This window comes from Poecilia latipinna, unplaced genomic scaffold (genome assembly GCF_001443285.1).
Source record: "Poecilia latipinna isolate Pla-1442-1.1 unplaced genomic scaffold, P_latipinna-1.0 Scaffold2860, whole genome shotgun sequence".
Classification (NCBI taxonomy): domain Eukaryota; kingdom Metazoa; phylum Chordata; class Actinopteri; order Cyprinodontiformes; family Poeciliidae; genus Poecilia; species Poecilia latipinna.
In genome coordinates, this window is record NW_015115476.1 from 20,100 (window position 1) to 44,255 (window position 24,156).

The following is a 24,156-nucleotide window of genomic DNA, read 5'->3' on the forward strand; positions in this document are numbered from 1 at the left end:
AATAGGTGAGACACTAGGGTAACTCAGAGGGTTTACCAGTGCATGATTAACTCTCAGATGTCAAAGTTCTGGTAAGGACAGGTTTAATCTGTGAGACATGAAAGGTGGGATGAATCTGGAGGGTAGGAATAAGGCGGAAATGAACAGATGTGGGGCTGATGATGCAGTCCATTTTGGATGGACCTATGAATTTGGGAGACAGTTTTCTGGACATGGATTTTAGTGGAATGTCATGAGATGAGAGCCAGATCTTTTGAACAGATGTGTACTGGGGTGCAGGAGTCCTTTTTTGGCTGACAAAAAGGTGGTTCTGCCCTGCGCCATAATTTGGGATATTTACGGGAAAATACTAATATGGGAGCACAGCAGGAAAGGGGGGTAAAAAACAGTAGTTTCCCAGGCAAAAAGGGGGACTTGACAGGTATGCCTTGTGGAGAGATGGGATACCTCTCTCCATCCATCTACCTGTGGAGATGGAATACCTGTGGAAGATGAGAGCAATACTGTGACTTATATTGGGATGGGGGCAGAACTTTGAGGTGTGAAAACAGTGAATGAGACGTGCTCGGACTGAGGTTAGGACATCGGTGCAGTTCGTAAGTCTGGTTCCGGGATTAGGTTAATCTTGAATGGTTTGGCTCACAATATTTTCAATGTACCATGAGAGGGTACCCATAGTACATGTGGGAATGATTGGCACTGGAATCTTTTCTGTGTCATCGATGGAGTACTGACAAGATGTAAAACCCTGGTTTTACATTTTTAGATCCTGGACGGTATGAAATGGGCAAGTTCAAATGTGAGAAGAACAAGTATCTATGGAATTGATGTGAATTAAGTCTCTTGGCAGATTGTAAATAAAATCAGTTTTTATAATCTGCCCGAACCACCACAGGATGGAGGGTGCCCTCCAACCAATGGCACCACTCCTCCAGAGCCATCTTAATGGCCAAGATCTCACGACCCCCCAGATCATAGTTTCATTCTAGAAGAGACTGCCTGTCAGAGAAAAAATCCCAAGGATTAAGCTTTTGGTCTGTCTCAGAATATTGTGATAAAACGGCTCCGACCCCCATTTCAGAAGCATCCCTCTCTCCACGAACTGCTTTTGGAAATCAGGCTGAATGAGTGTGTGCTTGTTTTTCCAGGTGGGTGAAGACAGCTCCAACAGGAAGTTTTTGGTCAGCCGGCTGTTTGATGTTGCTGAAGGATCCACATTGGAAGAATCATCCACCAGCTGCATTCGACTAGAGTGGAACAAGGGGATAGTGGGACACGTAGCTTCCACAGGACAGCTGCTCAATATCAAGAATGCATATGAGGTGAAGTCTGTGCTTTTTTTGTAATGTGTGGTTATTTTAAGCATGGTTTTTGAGTTTGTGTCTGTGCTCTAATAATTGGGGTCAATTAGTTGTTCTTGCTGACAGAGTAAAGGTCTTGACCACAGCTCACAGGAGACTAAACCAAGGAAAGCAAAATTAGGTCAAAGGGCTCATTTGAAGGCTTTATCCTTACTATACACACACACTTATTTGCTGCTGTAATGACTATTTTAGTAAAGTGATCTACATTGTCATATTTCTCCAGCTACCAATTGAAAAAAAACTATTTACAATGGTGCTATCCATCCATCACTCCATCCATCCATCCTTTTGGTGTCATAATTTTTTATTCTGTCTTTCTATGTCTTTCTCTTTGTCTGTCTGTCAAATGACACTAATGAAAAAAGAGCAATTTGCAAAATACATGTCCATCCATCCATCCATCCATCCATCCATCCATCCATCCATCTATTGCCTGACCATCCATTCCTCCATTCAACATCCATCCATTGCCTATATATCTGTCCGTCTGTCCATCCATTCTTGTATTGCCTGACCACCCACCCCACAGGATGAAATTAGGTCTGATAGGAGTCAAAACCCAATGACGACTCAAATATAACTCCTAGATTTTTTTACATTGGATTTGCTTACTGAGCAAAAAAAAGTAACTGTCTGAATTTAGAATGCAAGTGACAGGAACTATTATTAAGGTATTTGTCTTATTTGTGTTTAAAACATTTACAATCCTGACTAAAACCAGACATATTCTGAATAATAAATCACTTCATATTCTATACAACTCTCTGATTTTGCCATATTTAACATATTGTCCAGAAGTGTGGGGATTAATTCCAAAAGCTCTTTACATCCACTAAGTATCCTACAGAAATGAGCCATTAGAATCATCCATAATGTTGGTTATTATGAGCACACAAACCCGTTATCCTTAAAATCTAGAATTCTTCGATTTGAAGAGCTGGTGGAATTTAAAATTGCTTAAATTATGTTTAAGGCATCTAATAAACTGCTGAGCTCAAACAGAGCATGTTTGTAACAGCTGATCAACAGTTCAAAAGCTCAAGTATGACCACAGCTGTTAAGAGAGCGCAAGACTAAACAGCAGCAAGAGAAGGAGGCTCATATCCCCTACTCCAACGTCTCCTTTGAAAAACTTCTAACCATACAGCCAGACAGAGATTCTAAGAGGAGCAGCAGAAGCAAAAGAAGTGGATTAGCACACGACGCCCAGATATTTGTTGTATTTTTTTTTTTTGTCTTTAAAGGATAAGTTCTTTTTTGAGACATTATTTTGCTTTGTCTGACCAGAGCTTTGGATGCGCACTGCACTTTGCAGCTCATGTTACATGAAGCATGTGGTACCAACTGCGGCCACCAGGGGCCCCCAAGAGCATTTTATTTTTTTCTTTTTATCCATAAAATAATAATTTCTAAATACATGGTGGAATTGTAAGACAGGCTAAAACTGTCTTTTGTATTGTGAGGTAACAGCAGAATAATCAACTCACTAGTACTAAACGTAACTGTATTAAAGTACACCAGCCATGATGCTTGTCTCTTCTTCTTTATTCATCTTCTTTTCTACATAGATCTCTGCACAACTCTTTACTCATGCTACCTGGTGGCAACATTGTGAACACAACATTTTCCCGTTTTGTAAAATGACTTACTTGTATAACAGAAGAATACAAGTTTCAATGTAAATAAGAAACATTGAGTAAACCTCTCGGAACAACCTGTAAGTATTAAGATAAATGTATGTTACCTTAGCAGATAGCATACGCAATATCAATATCAATATCAAAATTCAACAGAAAACTTCTGTAACCAAAATATTGTAATATCAGTATTTGCAGTCAGACATGGCCATAAACAGATATGCTGTATATATTTTTTTCTTCTCTTAACACATTAATAATTAACTTTTACTATCAGCACAAGAGGAACAGATTATTTTCAAAACAACCAATATAACAGCGTAGCATCTTATCTTTAGAAAACATTTGCATAGGGTGCTGTGGTGGCATTGGGGCAAAGCATATTATTTAACATTAAAGTTATTTAAAATATTGAATATGACTTGACATTTTAATAGAGGGTAGTGTGTCTCATGTAAAAGCATGAATTACCACTTTTCTGTATCAGTTGGTCACAAGGCAAGTCATTTATTAACATTTGTTTGACAGGAGTGTTTGGTTCGGAGATTTGTTGACAGTCCCTAAGTGAACCTCTGAGCGCTAGAGGAGGGAGCTAGAGCAGTGTTTTTCAACCTTTTTTGACCCAAGGTACATTGTTTTAATTGAAAAAAATCACAAGTCACACCACCAACCAAAAATATAAATTAAGATACTCTGTAGCCACCAATATTACATATACAGTCTTTCTTATCAAAGTACCTTAAATAGGAATCAAACACAAAAATTTATTTTTTATCATATTTTACATTTCTTATTTCAAATTGCACGTAACATGTCCACTTCAAAAATACACCTGAACACCTGAACAGGGCCACATCAATGTGGTGTTAAATTTAAAGAAGTTGTAGAAAACTTCAAAGTGTTCTACAAACTATTTCACAAGCATTCTTTTAGCCGGAATACAGAAAATAATTCTTATTCTGAAAGAAGCAATAATATTTGGGAAAGATTTCACTTCATATTCACTGTTACAATGTGAAGAGTTGCATGTACAAAATGTCAATATCTGTATATTTTACCCACCTAGTGTGAAACCTGTGCATGTTTGGATGAAAACAGCTAATTTCCTGGCAGAAATTGAAGAAAGACAAAGCTCTTCCTCAGCAGCTCTCAGTCTCTCTGGTTTTAGTTTTTATAGTAGCCAGGCTTGAGAAGCTCACTTCACACAGACATGTGGGAAATGGACCCATGTTCTTTCCAGCTACTGCTGAGCTTCACTGTCTTTTCCATCACTGCTGTCACAGTCTTGCTAGATACGATGCTCTCACCGCTACCTGTAACATTCATGGCTCACTAATTATCTTGTTTTAAGGTAAAATGCTCTGTACCTACTGCCATCTAGTGGTAAGAAAATTACATGATTATGCCACTCTGTCTCTGCTGTAGTCGCTACTACAGCAGAGACACTCGAAGATGGCATTATTTGCAAATAATTCATTCGTTTTCAAAAAATCTTTTAAGACCAATTACCAGACTTTAGAGCGCACCATACTATAAGCCGCTGGTATCTCTGCTGCTCTCGGTTTTCCATAAGGACCCAGCAGAGGGCAGCGTCTGCTGGATATATTAAGGATGCAGCCCTCTGTCTCCAATGGTTTCGTTCACGCCGAGTTTACGTGCAGCGGCTCTATTTCCCTCCTGCAGTGCCAGATTGACAGCCCTCAACTTACAAGCTGCATCATCTGAGTTTGAAAACATTTCTCTGTCGTGCCTGCTGCTAGCATGTGCTTGTTCTAAATGGAAATTTGCTTGTTCTTCTTTGATTTACAATTCTGACTTCTAATGATTCACTTCCTGCTAAAGAGCCCCCTGGTGGTTGAAGAAAAATCCACAGAAAAGCCGCACCGGGCTACAAGCTGCATTGTTCAAAGCGTAGGGGAAAAGTAGCGGCTTATAGTCCGAAAATATGGTACCGTACGTGAAATTGGATAATTTCCACGGCACACCTGACGATCACTGCACAGTGGTTGAAAAACACTGAGCTAGAGAACGGCTGGCCAAAATTAGCGTTCATAAATCGGATCAACCTTGAGTTAAACGCCACTTGCTCAGTGGATATTAGAATATCCAACTCGAAACTAACTTCTCTGCAGTAGGTAACACAATAAAACCACCGGGATAAAGTTTGTTTTGGTCTGTGGCCTGTAAAGATGGCACCGAGTGAGTGCGCGCGACGTAAACACCCCACAACGTCTGACGCAGTGACGTTGGTTCCAAAGCTCTATTGACCAATAGTAGAGGAGCTGGACATACAAGGCAGCTCTCCTCATTAACATAACAATGCAGCAAAAAAAGAGCAAGCAGAAAAGAGAGAAGGGGAAAAAAAAGACAAAACAAAATATCTACTTTTCTTGACAAAAACGCATGTTTAGGGGAAATGAAAAAGAAAATATATACATTACTTGACGGAAACTCATGTGTAAGGAACAGGAAAAGCAAAATATATATGTATGCTTTTATTTCTTATTAAAATATATATTTATGCTTTTATTTCTTATTATGTCTGTTTTGGTCCTCCATAGTTGCTTGCATTAGCTATGATAAAAGCTTATTGTGTGGAGGTGTTGACTCATGTGTCAGAAATGTTCTTCAACTCTGTGACCAGAATCGGCTTGTTCCAAAAAGAACAAGCCGATTCTTCTGACCAGCTCTTTATTATTAATGTTAATACGTTAGGACTGGAGTCTCACTGAGAACCGTTCTGTTCTTTGTTTTTGTAATGCTCAGTGCACACTGCAGTATCTATTATTATTTTATTTTATTCATTTTATTTAATAATTGAATAAATAAAATACAAGAATGTAAGATCACACAGAGCGCATGCTCATTGCACTTTGATTATTTTCATCACCTGCCATCGGTGCGCTACCTGGTTTCACGCAGCGGGAGACAGTGACAGTGGTGTGCTCCTTTTGCTTGGTTACTTCTTGCTTGTTTCTCCTTGGTCAGTGTTCATAGTTGAGCGTTGTTTTCCATTGGTGCATGGTGATGATTGTTACGTTTAATGATTCAGACATTGGTGGTTCCTGACATTGACCATATGAGCAACTACCCAGGGCTTTATCTTGTTTGGGGCGACATGAGACCTCCGCAGATTGTGGCACAGAGATTGAAGCAAAACAGAACAAAAAAGAATTTAAATTGATAATTATTTATTTTAGCACTTTAGCATTAATATCTAGGTGTTTTTATATGAGAATGTGGATCTTACAGATCAATTTTAGAAGCAATTTTTAATCATATTTCACATTTTATTGTCATGCAGTGCAAGACACTGGTCTTGGTCTTGACTCGGTCTCGACTTCCATTGGTCTTGGTCTCGACTTGGTTGTTTTGGACCCTAAAAGTCTTGGTCTTGTCTCGGTCTCGATGCACTCTGGTCTTGGTCTTGGGTTAGGTGGTCTTGACTACAGCACTGCTTGTAGTTGAGGATGTATCAGTTACAAGTAGGAGTGTAATGTTTTGATAAGTGTGATGCATGCCATTTCTTACAATCAACCAACAAATAAGTACACAGACCTATTTTCTTCTTAACAGTCACTGGCTGAAAGTTGTGTGGATGTGCTTTTGGCACTTGAGTCGGCTTCCTTACAGTTTTTTTCTCCATCAAAAAGAAGAGAGCTTGCATCCTGACTTGAGTTTGTGTAGGACTGCATTTTCACCTGCTTGGTTGAAACTCTATGGTGGAGTGAAGCTGTATTAGTGAGTGCAGGTTGCTGAAGTGGTTTTTGAAGCTAGGTGAAGTCTGGATCTGATGCTGATGCATTGTTCAGCCATTTGCTGCTCTTATATAAGGTCTGCTTACTGTCGGTTGACATTTAAAGTTTGCACACAGCACATAAGAAGTCAAAAATTAAACAAACAGTCCATTCATTTGCTGCTGTGCTGAAGTGTAACCTCCGTTCTGCAACTTTTGAACAGTTTGTTTAAGTCAGGGGTGCCAAAAGGAGGTCTCTGCAGCTGTGCTTTGAGTTGGAGATGGAACCAGTTCCATTTTTAACCCAGGAACACTCCTACGCAAAAGTATTCATACCATCTGAATATTTTATCACATTAGAGCCATTAACATGGATGGGTTATATTGAAATTTAATGACGGTAGGGGTGCACCTATTGCAGTTTTCTGGCCAAACATTGATCTTTAAAATACATGAACTTCACCAATATTTCCCAAAATATTTTTAGCTGGCAATGCAGCCAAATGTGGTGGAAACATGCATTGCTCCAGCAATGTTGAGGGAAAATACATTCCAGACTTTTCAGACCTTCATTTACTAAAAAACTAATTGCAAACTATGCATCGTTTTTTTTTCTTTCACTTCATCAATATACACTACTTGCAGTTAGTCTGTCACATGTAATCCACATAAAAGAGTTCAGAGTAGGGGTGAGTGATATAGAGTTAAAGTTTTATCTCAATATTTTGTGATACTATTGTGATGATACTAAAAGTTGCAATAAGAACTAGTCACTATTTATTTTTAGGTAACTGTCTTGCTGACATGGCAATAATGTCCCCAGAAACAGAAATACTGCTCTTGATAAACATTCCCATATGATTCTTTAGGATACCAGTCACATAAAAAAGTGTGATTTATATCACTAAGCTGTGCACAATAAGTTCATTAATCATATTTTTCTATTTATTGATACTCTGACTGAACTAACAGTTGAGAAAATTGTAACAATAAAAATCCTGACAGTATGGGCAGTATGGGTCTGACAATATGTCCTAAAGATCATAATATGGAATTTATTGTGACAACAACAAATAAGAAAGAAATTTATCGCAATAAATGATAAACAATGCAATAAATGCCCAAATGTAGTTCAAGGGATATGAACACTTTACAAGCCCCGTGTGCTTAACTTAATAGCTATTAGAATTGGTCATATTTTGCACCATACCATGTTGTGAAAGAACATCATGTTTGGGACCAAAGTAACCTCACTTCATACTAACAAGATGACTTGTGGAATGTCTGCCTCCCTAGGACCCAAGATTCAATGCAGAAGTTGACCTGATCACAGGCTACAAAACCCAAAGTATCCTTTGTCTACCCATCAAGAATCACAGAGAAGAGGTGAGGTGCCATATCTTTACACTCTGTTCAATCCTTTCTGTGACTGATGAAATCAGATGCTGTGCCACAATAGCTGTGGATTTTAAGGTGAATAATGTGGAGGTAGTCCTTCTCTTTCTTTATAATTACCAATGATTAGAGCACAGGGAATCTTTGTGGATCTGTATGATTGTAGTCCATGCAGATATAATACTGCCTTCCCACTGGACTGTTATACTGGTGTTTTCAGGTTATGTGACAGATGAGTTGTGTAAGTTCTTGAGATTTGAACCTGTTAATTAGTTAATTTTCTTCTTAGTATAACAGTTTGGGTCCCAGAGGGACATGGTCAAATGCCTTCTCCAAGTCCTCAAAGAACATATAGACCCTGCTGGGTCCTGGAGGGTGCGTGGGTGGGTGTAGAGCTGGTCCAGTGTTTCACAACCAAGACAAAAACCACACTGCTCTTCCTGAATCCGAGGTTCGACTATCTATCAAATGGACCCTCCTCTCCAGAACCCCTGATTTAAACCTTACTAGGGAGTCTTAAGAGAGTGACCCCTCCGTAGTTGGAACACACTCTGCAGTCACGCTTTTTGAAGAGGAGGACCACCACCCAGGTCTTCCAGTCCAGGGGAACTGTTCCCAATGTCCTTCCAATATTGAGTCATGTCAGTCAACACAACCCTTCAATAACTATAGCCTTAAGGAACTCTATGCAAATCTCATCCACCTCTGTTTTGACTGCCTGGACCCATCTGCTGTTCCTGGGGTCCCTGAGGCCAAATAGGCCCGACAGGACTCCTTCTTTAGCCTGACACCATCCCTCACTGAAGGTGTCTTCCAGCGGGTTTGAGGGTTGCTGCTGCGACAGGCGCCGACAACCTTGCGGCCACAGCTCTGATAAGCTGCCTCAACAATGGAGTCGCGGCATATGGCACACTAAGCCTTAATGTCCACAGCAGTAAATTAACGCAATTACAATTTATCTGGAAAAACGAAGTTAGAGGAAGCTAATTTTCCTCTAGAAAAGTAGAGGAACAAACTAGTAACAGACTACAAAGCACCAAAATCACCTGCTCAATGTTTTCTAATTTGAAACTAAATTAAAAATTAGCTCTGCTATTAGCATGTGCCCATTCCTACACATCTAAGTCCTTGATGTCTTCCAATACTGGACCCCTCTATTCTTTGTAATTTTAAGACTTTCTCCATTCTACCCTTTTTTCTGAACTCTGCTCCTTGGAAACTTAGGAGCGTTTCTTATAATGCTTTTTAAAAAGCACAGTATGCTAAAAGGCTAGAGTGGGATTCCCTCTAGGAAGCAGTCTGCCCATATACCCTACAACATGTTAACACTCTGTAATCATGAAACTGTGGTATTTTTACTCTGTTTTCATGGTGTGAGAATAATTAGTTACCCCAGTGTGGGGTAAACTCTGCTGCTTAAAATAAATAAAACGTAAATGACACAGTCTATAAAACAGCTTTATGAATGGAATGGATCCACAATATGTTGTGATCTCCCTTCAAAGAACTTTACATCCCACCTTTGTTCTCAAGTAAAAGCAGTATGGCTGAAGTTATTATGTTGGAAGATTCATTAAGCACCTATCTTTCCTCTTCTTAAAGATTTCACACTGATCTCTCAATGAATGCCTCTTCCAGCACCTTTAATAGAAAAAAATGTCTCAAATCAGTGTTTCCCATCATAGTTGACATTGAAGATGGTGTTCTTCAAGTCCTACTCAGCATGTCTCCTAAAAAAGACAGCAGAATGTGTTGATGTAAAAGAGCTCTATTTTTGTCTCCTCTGACCACAGCGTTTTCTCTGAAACCTTTACCATTTAGGTGTTTGCAAGGAAATCAAAAAGGTACAGGTGGTGATTCTTCTGCAGTGTAGCATATTTCTGCTACACTTCAGTCCCTTACAGAGTAGTCTGAGTGACTGTGGTCCAATAGCCTTCAGATCATTATAACAATCCCATTTTATATAACTGTGGGTTGATCCCTCAACCTTCTCATGATTATCTTCACCCTAATATTTTCATTCTCACTAAGCTTCTAGATTATGTCCTTGGAGCTATTAGCAAATCAAATACTTATTTTTCTCCCTGTTGTGTTCGACACCGGAATTTTTTTTTTAAGTCATTAGAACACGCAAATCAATATGAACTTTATAACCATCAGTACTGTATGAAAACCTGTGCCACACTTGGAATAAGGAAGGTAGGAACAGCTTCCATTTGGTCTGATGAGCCAAGAATGACAACAGCCCCCCCTGAGACATGTTGGTTTTTCCATGTAAACATTTAAACCTGCATTTGTAAAAAATGTTTATGGTGTTTTCACTTTCCATTCTACAAAAGAAAAATGACTGAGCACCACCAAACCAGCTCATAAGGCAGTATGTTTTTACAGTCAGTGTGACACATTTAACATAATCCTGCTGTGTCAAGATCTTGTTTTTTTTTAGTGTTTTGATTATTTAATTCTAGTTTGATTATTCTGTGTTCCTTAGTCTCTTTCGTTGATTAGATCAGTCTTGTTTCTGTTTTATTTTAGTTCAGTACTTCTTAGTATTTCTACCAATTTTTTGTCTAGTTACTCCTTAGTGTTAGATTAATTTCTTTCTCCCTTGTGTATTCTCCCTCGCCCCCCCATGCCATTTTCTCTCCCTCTCCTCTCTGCCTGGCTTCTGCTGTTTCTCCTGACACCTGCAAACCGTTAGCTCATCAGTTGGGGAATCATCATATATAAAGTGTGCATATGCACAAAATATCTGCGGCACCATATTTTATGCACAAGTCGGCAAGTATAACAATGAATGTGGGTTAAAGGTTTGTGAAAATATATGCAAACCTTAACCTTTACCTGGCACGAAAATGTGCGCCAGCCACACAAACTTTTAGTGTGGATAATAATAAACTACAGAGAGTAGTTTATTACTCTCTGTAATAAACTACAGAGAGTCAAAACTCACATAAAGATGCAACTGTGTATTGGTCTAAATACACTGAAACCTGACTCCATCCAGACCAAGAACCTGATGTTTTTTCATCATTTTAATCTTTTATTGTTTAAACTTAAAAGATGAAATTGAACCATATTTATCCTCTGACAACAACATAACACACACAAAATAAATAAAATAAAAATTAAAGTAAAACCTCACTCGAATGTAAATACTGGTAGTAAATTTCCTAAGTTTTTGTAAAGATGTAACTGCGCATCGGTCTGTCCGTCCAAGTGCATGAAATGCATGTTGTATGTGGGGTAATTTCATTCTCACTGAAAAAGAAAACGAGGTCAAATTAGCAGATTAACTCCAAACAGGTCAGTTTTGATTATTCTTAAGGTGATCAAGGTGTGTAGACAATCGCACTGTTAACGGCTCCACAAAGGTGTGCCACGTAAATGTGTGACTCTAATGGAGAACATGGCTAATAGAAGGATTCGGAGGGAGCAATTGATCAGAGACCACATTGATATGCTGGGAAATATTTATGATGGTTTATTAGCATTTAGATTGTCCCCTGAGTGATCATCCTTGAGCTCTGTGCAGAACTTAAAGAAGGAGCTGTTCGTTACTGGTGCAGCTGGGACTGCTGCCAGGTCAGGCAGTGCTTCGGTCGAGCTCTGCACACTGTCTTTCTTTAAATCCCAGCTGAACTCCTTGCTGTTCAAACAAGCACCTCCATTTGGATCTCTTTATTTGTTTTTAATTCTAATTGGAATTTTTTCTTTAAAATGTATTACTTTTGTGCGGTGAGCTTATGTACCCTGCTGGCAGATATTAAATAAAAAATACAATTATTATCATTACAGCTACTTAAACTACTACAAACAAGGCAGCGTTTCCATGGTTATTGCTTCACGTGGTGGCAGACGTCCGGGTATTTATTCTAATTTATAGATGTATTTATTGGTGGCTGCAGGGTGGACCAGCAGCTGAGCTCCATTTCCCGCACATTAGGATTGTGTATAGGAAAGGTGTGTGGCCACGTGCGTGCACATTTTTATACATCTGAATTTTTTTTATGCACTGCACTTTTCTAAATTTTTCCATACACCAAAAAAGCCATGCACTCTTTTATACATGAGGCCCCAGGTCTTTTGTTCAGCATTCAGCCTCAAAGTCTTTAAACCCTTCTCTTCTCACACTCCATGCTGGTTCCTCCCATTATGCCCTGTTGTTTTCTCGTTTTTTCCTCTGTCTCTTGCTGGTGTTTTCCTTGGATTTATGGTTTTTGGTCTCCTCTGTCTCCCTGTGTTTTTTTTGTTTATTTTTTAATTAAAACTTTCTACATAATTTATGCTCCCAGCTCCTGTCTGCATTTTGGTCCATCCTCAAACTCGCATCATGACATGCTGTTCTGAAACGGTTTCTGATGATATAAAGCTGCTCTAAGTGAATTGCTGTCTTTGCTTTATTATTATTCCTATGCATTGCAGGTTGTTGGAGTGGTTCAGGCTATTAACAAGAAATGTGGAGAGAACGGTGCCTTCACTGAACAGGATGAAAAGGTTGGTCAGTTTGACTGTGTAACATCTATCAGCCAGTGGTTTTCTACCCTGCTTTACTGTTGCTTTTGATAGTCCTCATCCGTAGTCTGGTAAAAACCAGCCCTTTATTCTACACTTTGCTTCAACCAGAGGGTGTAGATCCTTGGCTATTGAGAAGTAATTGCTGGAGGCATGGACTCTTTGATCCAATCACTAACATTTGGCCTAGGCATATGTAAGGTGCTAGTTTGAAGCTGTGAACCATACCGGAAATTTGCTTGCGCTGTAAACAACCATCCTCCACTATGAAGAGAGAGGTCCTAAGCCAAACAACATCAAATAAAATACCTTAAACATTCCTCTTGCTTCAACTTATTAATTCATTTGTTTCACCATGTAAAAATCCCATTGAGATCCAGATCTCATTTTCAAGAGGGACCTGAGCAGAAATCTGCAATACATAAAAACTTTAATTGTTCAATATTTAGAAGTTAGGCCAACACTGATTGAATGCCTCTGTTCATTTCCTCCACTGTCATTGAAACACTACAGCCTTATATATGCACACCGCAATTTTAAAACAGCACAGCTTCAAACAAGTCCTCCTTCTGTTTGCTAATTGGTCTGGTTGAAATTCTACTGGAAAAATCAAGCTCACTGGGAGAAATCCCAGACAGAGCACTGAAGGGAGATGAGAATTGAGCAGAATTATGTACGTATACATAGTTCATCCATGAATAAAGCGGCATTTGGGTCTCTTAGCAGACTGTTCTGTTTAGCCTTGTCTACAGAACCCTGGAATATGTTTGATTCGGCCAGATCTGTCTGAAGATGGACAGGCGGTGGTGGACTTTATGAAAATGATTAAAATGGCTATTGTAAACCCTGTTTCTCCCAGAAGAGGCAGGGACGTAGGGTGACTTATAAAAGGAGAAGGTAGGAGCACACAGGTGGACTACATCTTATTTAGACATAATCTGAAGGAAATTAATGACTGCAAGTTAGTGGTAGTTAAGAGTGTAGCTGGACAGCTTTGGGTTGAGGACTGTAGAATGAAACTGATAGGAAGATGAAGACAACAAAGTCAGAGCTGAACTGAACTGAAAAAATAGTGCTGTGAGGCTTTTAAGGGGTAGTTAAGGCAGGCTCCTGGTGGTAAGTAGGCAATCCCTGGTACCAAACCCCAACAACCAACCTTGCTGCCCCAGGCCTCCATGCAGCCGGTCACCCTGGCATCCAGGTGCACAGCATTGTACCATCCCATCTGACTGGACAGCTCCAGGGAGGTCAAGGTAGCTGGAGCCTCGTATGGGTCCAACTCAATCCCTGCAGCCCAGAAGGGATTGAGGCATTGACCACCAGCCAGGAGCCCACATGACATGCTGAGAGCCCCAGTATGACACCAGAGTGGCACCCTCCATATGAAATGTATATCTATTTATATTTTACCATGAAGCACTTGCTATATAGATAAAAATGATTTATTACTTACCTCCTATTACATGGTCCTTGCTTACTATTTTGCTTCCCAACAGGATTTTTCTGCCTATCTAGCCTTTTCAGGTATAGTTCTGCACAATGCACAGCTGTACGAGACCTCGCAGTTGGAAAACAGACGCAATCAGGTAAGGGTGGATGTCTGCGCAGAACCGCATACATGCAGGTGTAGCTTAGTGTGTGATGTGCTGAATGTGCAGGTGCTGTTGGATCTGGCCAGACTGATCTTTGAGGAGCAGCAGTGTTTGGAGGTTGTGCTGCGGAAGATTGCTGGAACCATCCTGTCCTTCATGCAGGCTCAGGCCTGCACTGTTTTCATTGCTGATGACGACTCAATGGTCAGCGCACATACACACGTAGACACATAGACACACACTGATCAATCACTTGTATGATGCCTTGCAAAGCATTTATACCTTGTGAACATTTCTACATTCTATTATAACATAATGGTGACAAGAAAAGTAAATGATGCTTCATTTCAATTTTTAATTGTTTTTCACAAATAATAGTTGGGTGTTGTTAAACCCAGCTGTTCTATGAAGGCCTCAGAGGCTATTAGAGAATATTAAATAACCCACTGTCCCAAAAAGACCAGTTTAAAGTTTAAAGCAGTTGGGGTTGGGTTCTGGTCAAATTGGACCAAACTTAAACTTTCTGAGCTCCATACAATCTGACACACTGTATTCATAGTGACACTTGTATTGGTGGCAGAATCTTGCTGTGGGTATGCTGTTCAGCAGGAACACGTAAGTTTGTCAAAGTTTATGGAACTAAATCCAGTAAAAGAAAATGTGTCGGAGACTGCAGGAGACCTGAGACTGCATTAGACTCTCACCATCCACCAGGAAAACCACCGTAAACATACCGTTAGTGGTGCACTGGAGTGGTTTAGATCAAAGTAGATTAATGTGTTAGAATGGCCTAATCAAAACCTTCAAATGTATTTTCACAGACCCTATTTATCCAATCTGATGGAGTTTGAGTGAGTTATTGAAGAATGAGAAGAAATTTCAGCCTGTAGAGGTTTAAAGTTGGTAGAATCTATTGGTGGGCAATGTGGCCTTAAAATTTTATTGCAGTGTTTTGTGGTTAGTACCACAAAAAATGTAATAATAATAAAAAATATGATAAACTATTTATTCTTTTTTAGGTAACTTTATGGCTGTGACTGCATGGCAAAGCATTTATAGCACCACAAACATTGATCTTTAAAACCATTTCCATTTTCCATTACTTAAAGAAAGTTCATATCACCAAACTGCACAACAATAACCACATTTAGTCATATTTTCCAGTGTACTAATATTGGAAAATAGAATTGATTATCATTAAGGGTGCAAATATTTTCAATGTCTCAGTAACTGATTTCGCCCTGTGATCAATTCTGTTGTTTTTGAATGTACACTCTCCATTGACTCACTAAGCAAAACGGCTATTACAAAATGTTCTTACATGGACAACACAGCAGAAACATTTAATCAATTCTACTCTTCCTTGCACATTGCACAAACATTAATGCTTGAACTTTATTTACCACAGTTGACAGACGCACAAGCCCTCCTGTGATTGTACCACCTGAACTCCACTCTAACAAGGCCTGCGATGAATTTGCCAACTTCTTTACAGAGAAAATAAAAAAGGTTAATCTGAACATCCACGCCAAAAAAAAATCAATGCTATGCCCAAACAACAAATACAAAAAATGACTAATTTTCAACTATTTAACTGTAAACGTTTAGAAGAAATTCTAAATCAACTAAGCTCCTCTTCCTGCTGTCCTGCTATCCTACCCACAACTTTCCTTAAAGTCCTGCCTGTCGTTGCCTCTGATCTGATTCAAATAGTGAACTCATTCATTTCATCAGGTGTTTTCCTTCAGGCTTTAAAAACATCAGTTATCAGACCACTGATAAAAAAAAACAATTTGGACAAATCACTACTGCAGATTAACTGGCCAAACTCCAACATTCCATTCATCAGCAAAATTATTGAAAAAACAGTGTTTCAACAACAATGACCAACCGCTTTGATGTCTTTCAGTCTGGTTTCTGTAGTTACCACAGTACTGAGACGGTCAAAGTGTTCAATGACATCCATATAAATAAAGACTGTGGAAAAGCCACTGTGCTGATTCTGTTGGACCTCAGCACAGCATTTGACACTATTACACCTTTCCAATCATTACTGAAGCAATTGGAGAGCTGGGTAGGACTCCCCAGTCCAATACTCAATTGGTTTGAATCTTACATAAAAAACAGGGCTTTCTTTGTTTCAATAGAGGATTCTCATCAAAACGGACAGAAGTCATATGGGGTACCCCAAGACTCAATCCTAGGACACATCTTATTCAATATCTATATGCTCTTAGCTCAGGTTATAACAGGAAGTAAGATAACTATAACACACAACTCTACATTACGATGTCACTAGGTGACTCAGAATCCATCCAATCACTGAATAACAGATAAATATGTTGTAATACAGGGGTCACCAATCTTTTTTTTTTTTTTTTTTTTAAGGTTTTGTTGGCTCTAGTGGCCTTGGGTCCAGAATAACACGAAGGGCTGCTTGTTTGATAAAGACATACATTTTCTTGGCTCAGCCTTTATAACAATAATACATATATGTATATATGATTACATGTGGTCTGATCATATTAATGTTATGGACTACTCATTATAGTTATTGGTAATGATTTACCATGGCGGATATGGTTAATTGCTATTATGTGATAAAAGTTCTTAGTTAAAAGTTTTAAGTTTGATTCCCTTCTGGAGCTTTTCTGTGTGATTCTAAATTGCCCACAAGTGACTGATAGTATGGATTATTGCAGCTGCAGCTGTACGGCTGGACGCACTGAGTACCTTGAGATTTTCCTTTAAATAAAAAAGAAAAGAACAATTATTGTATGTTTTATTATCTAACCCACTTTACTATTAACAAAATTGTGGAGACAAAAAAATATTTTGTGTCAAAACATTTTGTACGTAGCGCACATCAGTGCGAGTCTGTGGGGGTCAAAGGGCATGCCAAAGGCTAAATCTTATTGGTCAGTTTACTTTTCTTAATTTGGTGGCTTGGCGCTTTTTCTGTGAGCTAAAACTGAATGAGCTCCTCCCGTTGTTCTAAGATCCTGCCTGAGCTTTTCTACCGTTCTGACGGTCACCAGTTTATTAGCCTTTTTGTGGTTTCGCGAACTGAAAAGCTGACGGGTCACCCGTCAAAAAAAAAAAAAAAAAAAAAGTTAGAGATCGGAGAGTAGCACAAAACTATCACTGCACCTGACCTGCAAGAGCACAACCAAAACCAGCACAAACCTAAACCACAAAAGCAGCTGATGTTTTTTTTTTTTTTTACACAAACGATGCTATAAAGACATGGAAGTGAAGCCTTACCAGTATGATGCACAGAAAGATGGGGATGTTGATTCCCAGGTTCAGGTGGTGTCAGGAGGAGGAGAAGGTGATGCAACATTGTTTGCTTAATTTATACTCTTTTGGAAACTAGATTAAATTCTTTAACCCGCCGTCTGAGACAGATGTCAGCCATCCGGTGATCCGCCAGAACCGCACACAGTAAAAAGCTCAGCTGGGATCCAAAGACCGCTGTTAGAACTACAAGTGGGATCAAACTCTGCTCATTCATTTTTAGCTTACAGTAAAAGCGCCAAGCCGCCAAATAAACAAAAGTAAACTGACCAGTAACATTTAGGCTTTGACTTGCTGTGGGTCCAGCCGTACAGCTGCAGGCGCTGCTGCCCTCTTGACAACGTCCTGCAGGCGTCTGCACATAATTCTGAACTTTAACCCCAGAAAAGAGTTGTATACATACAGCAAATTATTTTAAACATTTTTATAATTCACTTAAAAACAAAAATCTAAAAATAAACAAATGTTATTATTTCAAGGTAAAAACATTTAATTGAATAATTTTTTTGGCAGTGCTCCCTAATGACAATGGCTATTTTTAGAACTTGCTCTGTGGGCGACTGACATGGTCCCATCGGGCGACCGGATGCCTGTGGGGACCATGTTGGTCACCCCTGTTCCTGTTATAAGCATTCCAGCTGTAACAGATGAACAGAAGCAAAACTTAAGTTATTGTCTTTGGACCTAAGAGGAATGAACTAGAGCAGTGGTGGGCAACTCCAGGCCTGGAGGGCCCGTCTCCTGTAACTTTTACATGTGTCTCCACTTCAACATACCTGATTCAAATAATGAGGTCATTAGCAGGACACTGAAGAACTTGACTGCACTTAGAAGGTGATTCAGCTATTTGATTGAAGTGTGTTGGACCAGGAAAACATCTAAGAGTTGCAGGACAACAGCCCTTAAGGACCTGGATTGCCCACCCCTGATCTAGAGCAAGTCCAGTCCTCAAGAGCTACCGTCCTGCAACTTTAGATGCATCCTTCCCCCAACAGACCGGGATCAAAAGGCTGAATTCCCTCACCAGCAGTCAGTCAGCTCTGAACAGGCCTGGTAACAAACCATTAATTTCATTCAGGTGTGTTGAAGCAGGGATGCAGGATGATAGATCTGGAGGACTGGACTTGAGCACCCCTGATATAGAGTCAACACACAACTTCAGTTATTACATCTGGAAACTAGAGAACAGGTCTGAAGTCTGGGTGGAGTGATGAACTCTGACCTGAACCTTCTGAGCCATATAAAGACAGTTACAAAGCCAGCCTTTTATCACCTGAAGAACATCTCCAGGATTAGAGGACTTGTGTCTCAGAAAAATCTAGAGAAACTCATCCATACTTCTGCGCAAATTCAATCTGGAAGGCTCTTTAGCCTCACCTGCCTCATCAATCAGCGGCCAATCATCGTTCGAGCTCCAGTTGAAAAGGACCTCCTGGCCACAGCCTCCTCCGCTTACCAGCTGCGATCAACCCATCTCCACCTTCTGCTCCTGGCTCTCAGGCCACATTCTTCTTCGACTGCTGCCACCAGTACAGGCCCCCAGGGGCATTATATTCCTATGCAGCATCAGGAATGTTTATCGAGCTTATTGAAGTTCCAGCTCGACATCCCCAGCCGGGGCCTGAATGCCAAAGGACTTTAATGTTTATTTGTCATTAAACTTTCTTTAATCGCTCTCTTTCTCTGTCTGAGTCTCTCCAGATTGAATTATCTTTAGACATATTAATTACTGCAGCAGTGTCTTTATAGGTCTGCCCCACAGTACGCTGCTGCTGGCGTTCTCACTAAAACCAGGAAGATCACATCACCCAGGTCTAAAGTCCTTCCACTGACTCCTTGTAGCTCAGAGAATAAACTTTAAAATACTGTTACTAATTTATAAATCACCACAATACATTAAAGATCTGCTGATGTTGTACCAACCTTCCAGACCTCTCAGATCTTCTGGTTCTGGTCTGATCTGAATCCCCAGAACCAGAACCAAACAAGGAGAAGCAGCATTCAGCTTCTATGCACCACAAATCTGGAACAAACTTCCAGAAAACTGCAAAACAGTTGAAACACTGAGTACCTTTTAATCTAGACTAAAAGTTGCTTTTGAAACATAATCAATTAAACATTAATCAACATTCTCACATGTAATGGTGGAACTTGACAAAATATAATGTGTAAATTGCTGTGTGTTCTTTAACTTTCTACGTTTGTGTTTTTATGATGTAAAACACTTTGAACTGCCTTGCTGCTGAAATATGCTGTACAAACAAACAGTGGCAAAAATGACATTTCCAATAATACTCCATTTTTGTTTTTTTAATGGACATCATTAATTAGAATTTATCAAGACAACATCCATCCATTATCATACACACTTATCCCTAGTGGGGTCATGAGGCGTGCTGGTGCCTATCTCCAGAGGTCAAGGGGCGAGAGGTGGGGTCACCCTGGACAGGTTACCAGTCCATCGCAGGGCAAAGGAGAGACAGACAGGACAAACAACCATGCACACACACACACACACACACACACACTCACACCTAAGGAGAATTTAGAGAGATCAGTTAACCTAACAGTCATGTTTTTGGACTGAGGGGGGAAGCCAGAGTACCTGGAGAAAACCCGTGCATGCACAAGGAGATCAAGACAACAATAAATCGAAATTCTTATATGTTTTTCACAATGAAAAGTGTAATTTCAGCACTCTTGAAATTACAATAAATGCCCACACATAGCAGATATCTACCCCAAAATCCATGAATGACACTTGTATGCTGTTGGAGAGGGCTGACTGACGGAACCCACCACAAGGTTACGTTTGCGGTTAACAATAATCCCCCCACTATTGCCAACTTAATGACTTTTTTGCTATATTTATGAATGTTTCAGACAAAAAAATCAGTATCCACCAAAATCGGAATCAGACTTTTTAAAGATCTAAATTGGTTGAAAAACTGCAATTAGTGCACCTCTTAAAAGCATGCATCATTGTCAATGTACATATTGATTATGGACTACACTGTGTTGTTGGATCACAAAAAATCACAATAAAAGGATGTGATTACAGTGTGACAGAGTTCAACAGGAGGGAATGTGTTTGTCAGGCAGCATAACTGAGCTGTTTTTCTCTTGCTAAAATCTCCCCTTTGTCTACAAACACTGTACCCCTGGGACAGATTGTGCAGGATAATTTTTAATGAGATTAGTCCATCTGAGGGAATTGAAATACAGTCGGTGCCCTCAGATGCCCAACAGATCACTTCCATGATGAGTTTCATTATTGCACATGATAGATGACAGGCGGGCAGCGGCGAGGTCACTGCTAAATATAAACATCCACTTTTCTACTGTAATGCAGGTAATGATTGTTGCAAGAGCAAACAGTGTAATTTATTCCTGCCAGCATCTTTATTCCATAGTTTTTTTATTCAAGTGACACTGTGTGCACAATTATAATTTAGTTTTGATGATATCATTTGTATGCATATTTTCCAATTCCAGGCTGTATAAACTTGAATGCTTGTTGAATCTAAACATATCAGCTGATGTGTATTAGTTTAGTGAGGGAGGGTGGGGCTAAGAAGATCAACATCCTATATCAAGATGTGTATAATTATTAGGCAGCTTCTTTTCCTCAGGCAAAATGGGCCAATAAAGAGATTTAAGTGACTCTGAAAAGTCCAAAATTGTAAAAGGTCTTTCAGAGGGATGCAGCACGCTTGAAATTACTAAGATATTGGGGCGTGATCACACAACCATCAAACGTTTTGCTGCAAATAGCTAACAGGTTTACAAGAAACATGTTGAGAAAAAAAGATGTAAATTAACTGCCAAAGAGTTGAGAAGAATCAAACGTGAAGCTACAGGAACCCATTATCTTCCAGTCCTGTCATTTTCCAGAACTGCAACCTACCTGCAGTGCCCAGAAGTACAAGATGTTCAGAGACATGGCCAAGATAAGGAACGCTGAAACCCGACCCCCATCGAACAAGACACATAAGTTGGAACATCAAGACTGGGCCAAGACAGATCTGAAGACAGATTTTTTAAAGGTTCTATGGATTGATGAGATGAGAATGAGTCTTGACGGACCAGATGGATGGACCTGTGGCTGGATCAGTAATAGGCACAGAGCTCCACTTCACATCAGACACGAGCAAGGTGGAGGCAGGGCGCTGGTATTATTAAAGATGAGCTGGTTGGACCTTTTCGGGTTGAAGTTGGACTCAAAATCAAGTCCCAAACCTACTGCCAGTTTTTAGAAGACACTTTCTTCAAGCTGTGGTCCAGGAAAAAGTCTGCATCTTTCAAGAAGACCATGATTTTTATGCAGGACAATGCTCCATCGCATGCATCAAAGTACTCCACTATGGAAGGCCTTAAAGATAAAAGAATAATGAAGTGGTCCCCTTCCTCACCACCTAAACCCCACTGAGAACCTGTGGGCCTTTCTTAAACAGGAGATTTATGGTGAAGGAAAACGGTTCACATCTCTGATCAGTGTCTGGGAGGCTGTGGCTGCTGCTGCACAAAAAGTTGATCGTCAACAGATCAAGAAACTGACGGACTCCATGAAAGGAAGGCTTATAAGTGTTATGGAAAAGAAGGGTGGCTGTAAGGGTCACCGATTTATTTTTTAAATGTCAGAAATGTTTGTCAATTTTGAGTTGACAATAAACAAGTGAGATGAGAAAAGTTTCAGTTTTAATTCAGCTGCATAATAATTCTGCGCATACAAAAATATTGTATTAAGAAAGCCAAAATCTCATTTTTATTTTCTGAAATATTCAGTTTCGAGATAATTAACATTTTGGATTGACCGAGAGCGCTGTAGTTGTTCCACAATAAAACTATTCCTCAAAGCTACAACTAGCACGATACTTGTGCACTCAGTGTATAACAGTATCTTACAATACATGGCTCATCAGAATAAGTAAACTACAGGCAGAAATGAGACCAGTTTACAATTATCCTTTGGATAATTTTGTGCCTGTTTTTGTATATGCGTTTCCATTTTATCTCTCCTGGTTGTGAAGTATTTTAATAACATAAGGGATTAAACAACAGTTATCAAGCGTATCTATAGGTAAAACTGTTAGTGAAACTCAGTTCAAATTTTAAATTGACCTAATTGCAGGGTCTGTAATTGATTGATCACAATTAATTACGTTTTATTCAAACACATTTGAAAACCCTTTTTTGCCCCTAAATTATTGAACAAACAGAATCACATTGATGTAATTATTTAATTGAAAGTAATGTGGTAAAGTCTCCCCCCTGCAAGTATTCAGACCCTTTGCTCAGTAGTGATTAGAAGCACCCTTGTCACACCAGGATTCCTCTGCCATTCTTCCTGTTTTGATTTTAGGAAGTGGCTGTAATGAAGTGAAACGGAGTGGAAAATTTTAAAGGGGTCTGAATTCTTTCCATAACCACTGTATTTCCATATGTGCAGCATGTGCTGCCACATGCTGCTGAATTTGATTTGTCTGTGTCCTCCAGGTTTTATCATATCATGCCTCTGCCACAGAGGAGGAAACTCGGGAACTTCAGGTAACTGCTGTAAATTAATATTTCAAACTATGCATGTATGATACAAGCATCAATATGAAACTGGAGGCACAGTGACACTCAAAGAAGGGGTTTCTAAAGTCACAAAGAGCAGACCTTCTGTTTGATGAGTCATGAAATGTAACACAATTGAATCAGCACAAAGATTCCAGTATAAACAGCTCTAAATGGCTGCTTTCTGTTCATATTCACAACGGGAATAGCAGGAGAAGTTATTTAGCACTGAAGTGAACATTTAGCTGCCTTGATAATTGATGATGTGTGATGCTGAAGTAGTTACCAAAGACCCAGAAACTCTATTTCAGGCTTTACAGGCCATAATTAGCATGCTAGCTATGGCCAGTATAAAATAAACTAAACAAGAATGATAAGTCGGTATGAGATTCTCACTATGTGATAATGTTAAATATGAAAGATTTCTTTCATATTTCTCAGATTGTTTGTTGTTGCTTTCAATCTTTACTGTACAACATTTTTGAGTGTCTAGAAAAGTGTTTTATGAATAAAATGCATTATTCAGAAAATACCACAATCATACAAACAGATTTCTGATTAATTATGTACATTACAAATTGATCCCAGCTATCAGACAAAGCAGTCATGTTCAGTTGATTTTTTTCAAATTGGTTGAAAAGTTTTCTGTCAAAGGAAACCCAGCAGATTGCATGGAGTCTTTGACTTGCAGCACTTACTCCTCCTGGACGAACACAGACAGTGGAAAGGAAAACTCCTCCATAACAATTAGGAAATCTCCAGCAGAACCATAACCTGAATCAGGTTCTGCCATGGGGTCTTCAACCTGTGGCTGTGGAGCCTCGTGTGGCTCTGTGGACCATCTTCAACGACACACCCCAGAGGAAAATGTGTCCAAATGACATAGTTTTTGGGAGTTTTTTTTAGAATGACCAATTTACCAGAAGAAATGTATCAAGACAACGTAACATTTGTGGTTCTAAATGAGTATATTATCTAGACTAGCGGTTCTCAACGTGGGCGGTACCGCCCCCCGGGGGGCGTTCAGAGGACGGCAGGGGGCGCTGGCGGACATTTTTACA

The 24,156-nt window shown here is 39.6% G+C and overlaps 2 protein-coding genes across 2 annotated transcripts in view; both read left to right on the forward strand.

The window, feature by feature from the left end:
• The first annotated feature begins 1,124 nt into the window (after positions 1–1,124).
• Positions 1,125–14,486, forward strand: LOC106939404 (cGMP-specific 3',5'-cyclic phosphodiesterase-like). Its single transcript, XM_015021794.1, has 5 exons — positions 1,125–1,322; positions 8,034–8,123; positions 12,558–12,629; positions 14,144–14,233; positions 14,306–14,486. The coding sequence occupies exons 1-5, from the start codon at positions 1,125–1,127 to the stop codon at positions 14,471–14,473; spliced, it is 618 nt and encodes a 205-aa protein (XP_014877280.1). The 3' UTR covers positions 14,474–14,486.
• Positions 14,487–23,032: 8,546 nt separating this feature from the next.
• The window catches only part of LOC106939405 (cGMP-specific 3',5'-cyclic phosphodiesterase-like), a 26,438-nt gene continuing 25,314 nt past the window's right edge, over positions 23,033–24,156 (forward strand). The window contains exon 1 of the mRNA XM_015021795.1: positions 23,033–23,083. The gene's annotated coding sequence lies outside the window, so the exon portion shown is untranslated. The remainder of the gene's footprint in view (positions 23,084–24,156) is intronic.

Coding starts and splice junctions, on each gene's coding strand:
- LOC106939404 (XM_015021794.1), top strand. CDS start 1,125: ATGAGTGTGTGCTTGTTTTTCCAGGTGGGTGAAGACAGCTCCAACAGG. Junction 8,124..12,557: donor TCAAGAATCACAGAGAAGAG/GTGAGGTGCCAT, acceptor TATGCATTGCAG/GTTGTTGGAGTGGTTCAGGC. Junction 12,630..14,143: donor TCACTGAACAGGATGAAAAG/GTTGGTCAGTTT, acceptor GCTTCCCAACAG/GATTTTTCTGCCTATCTAGC.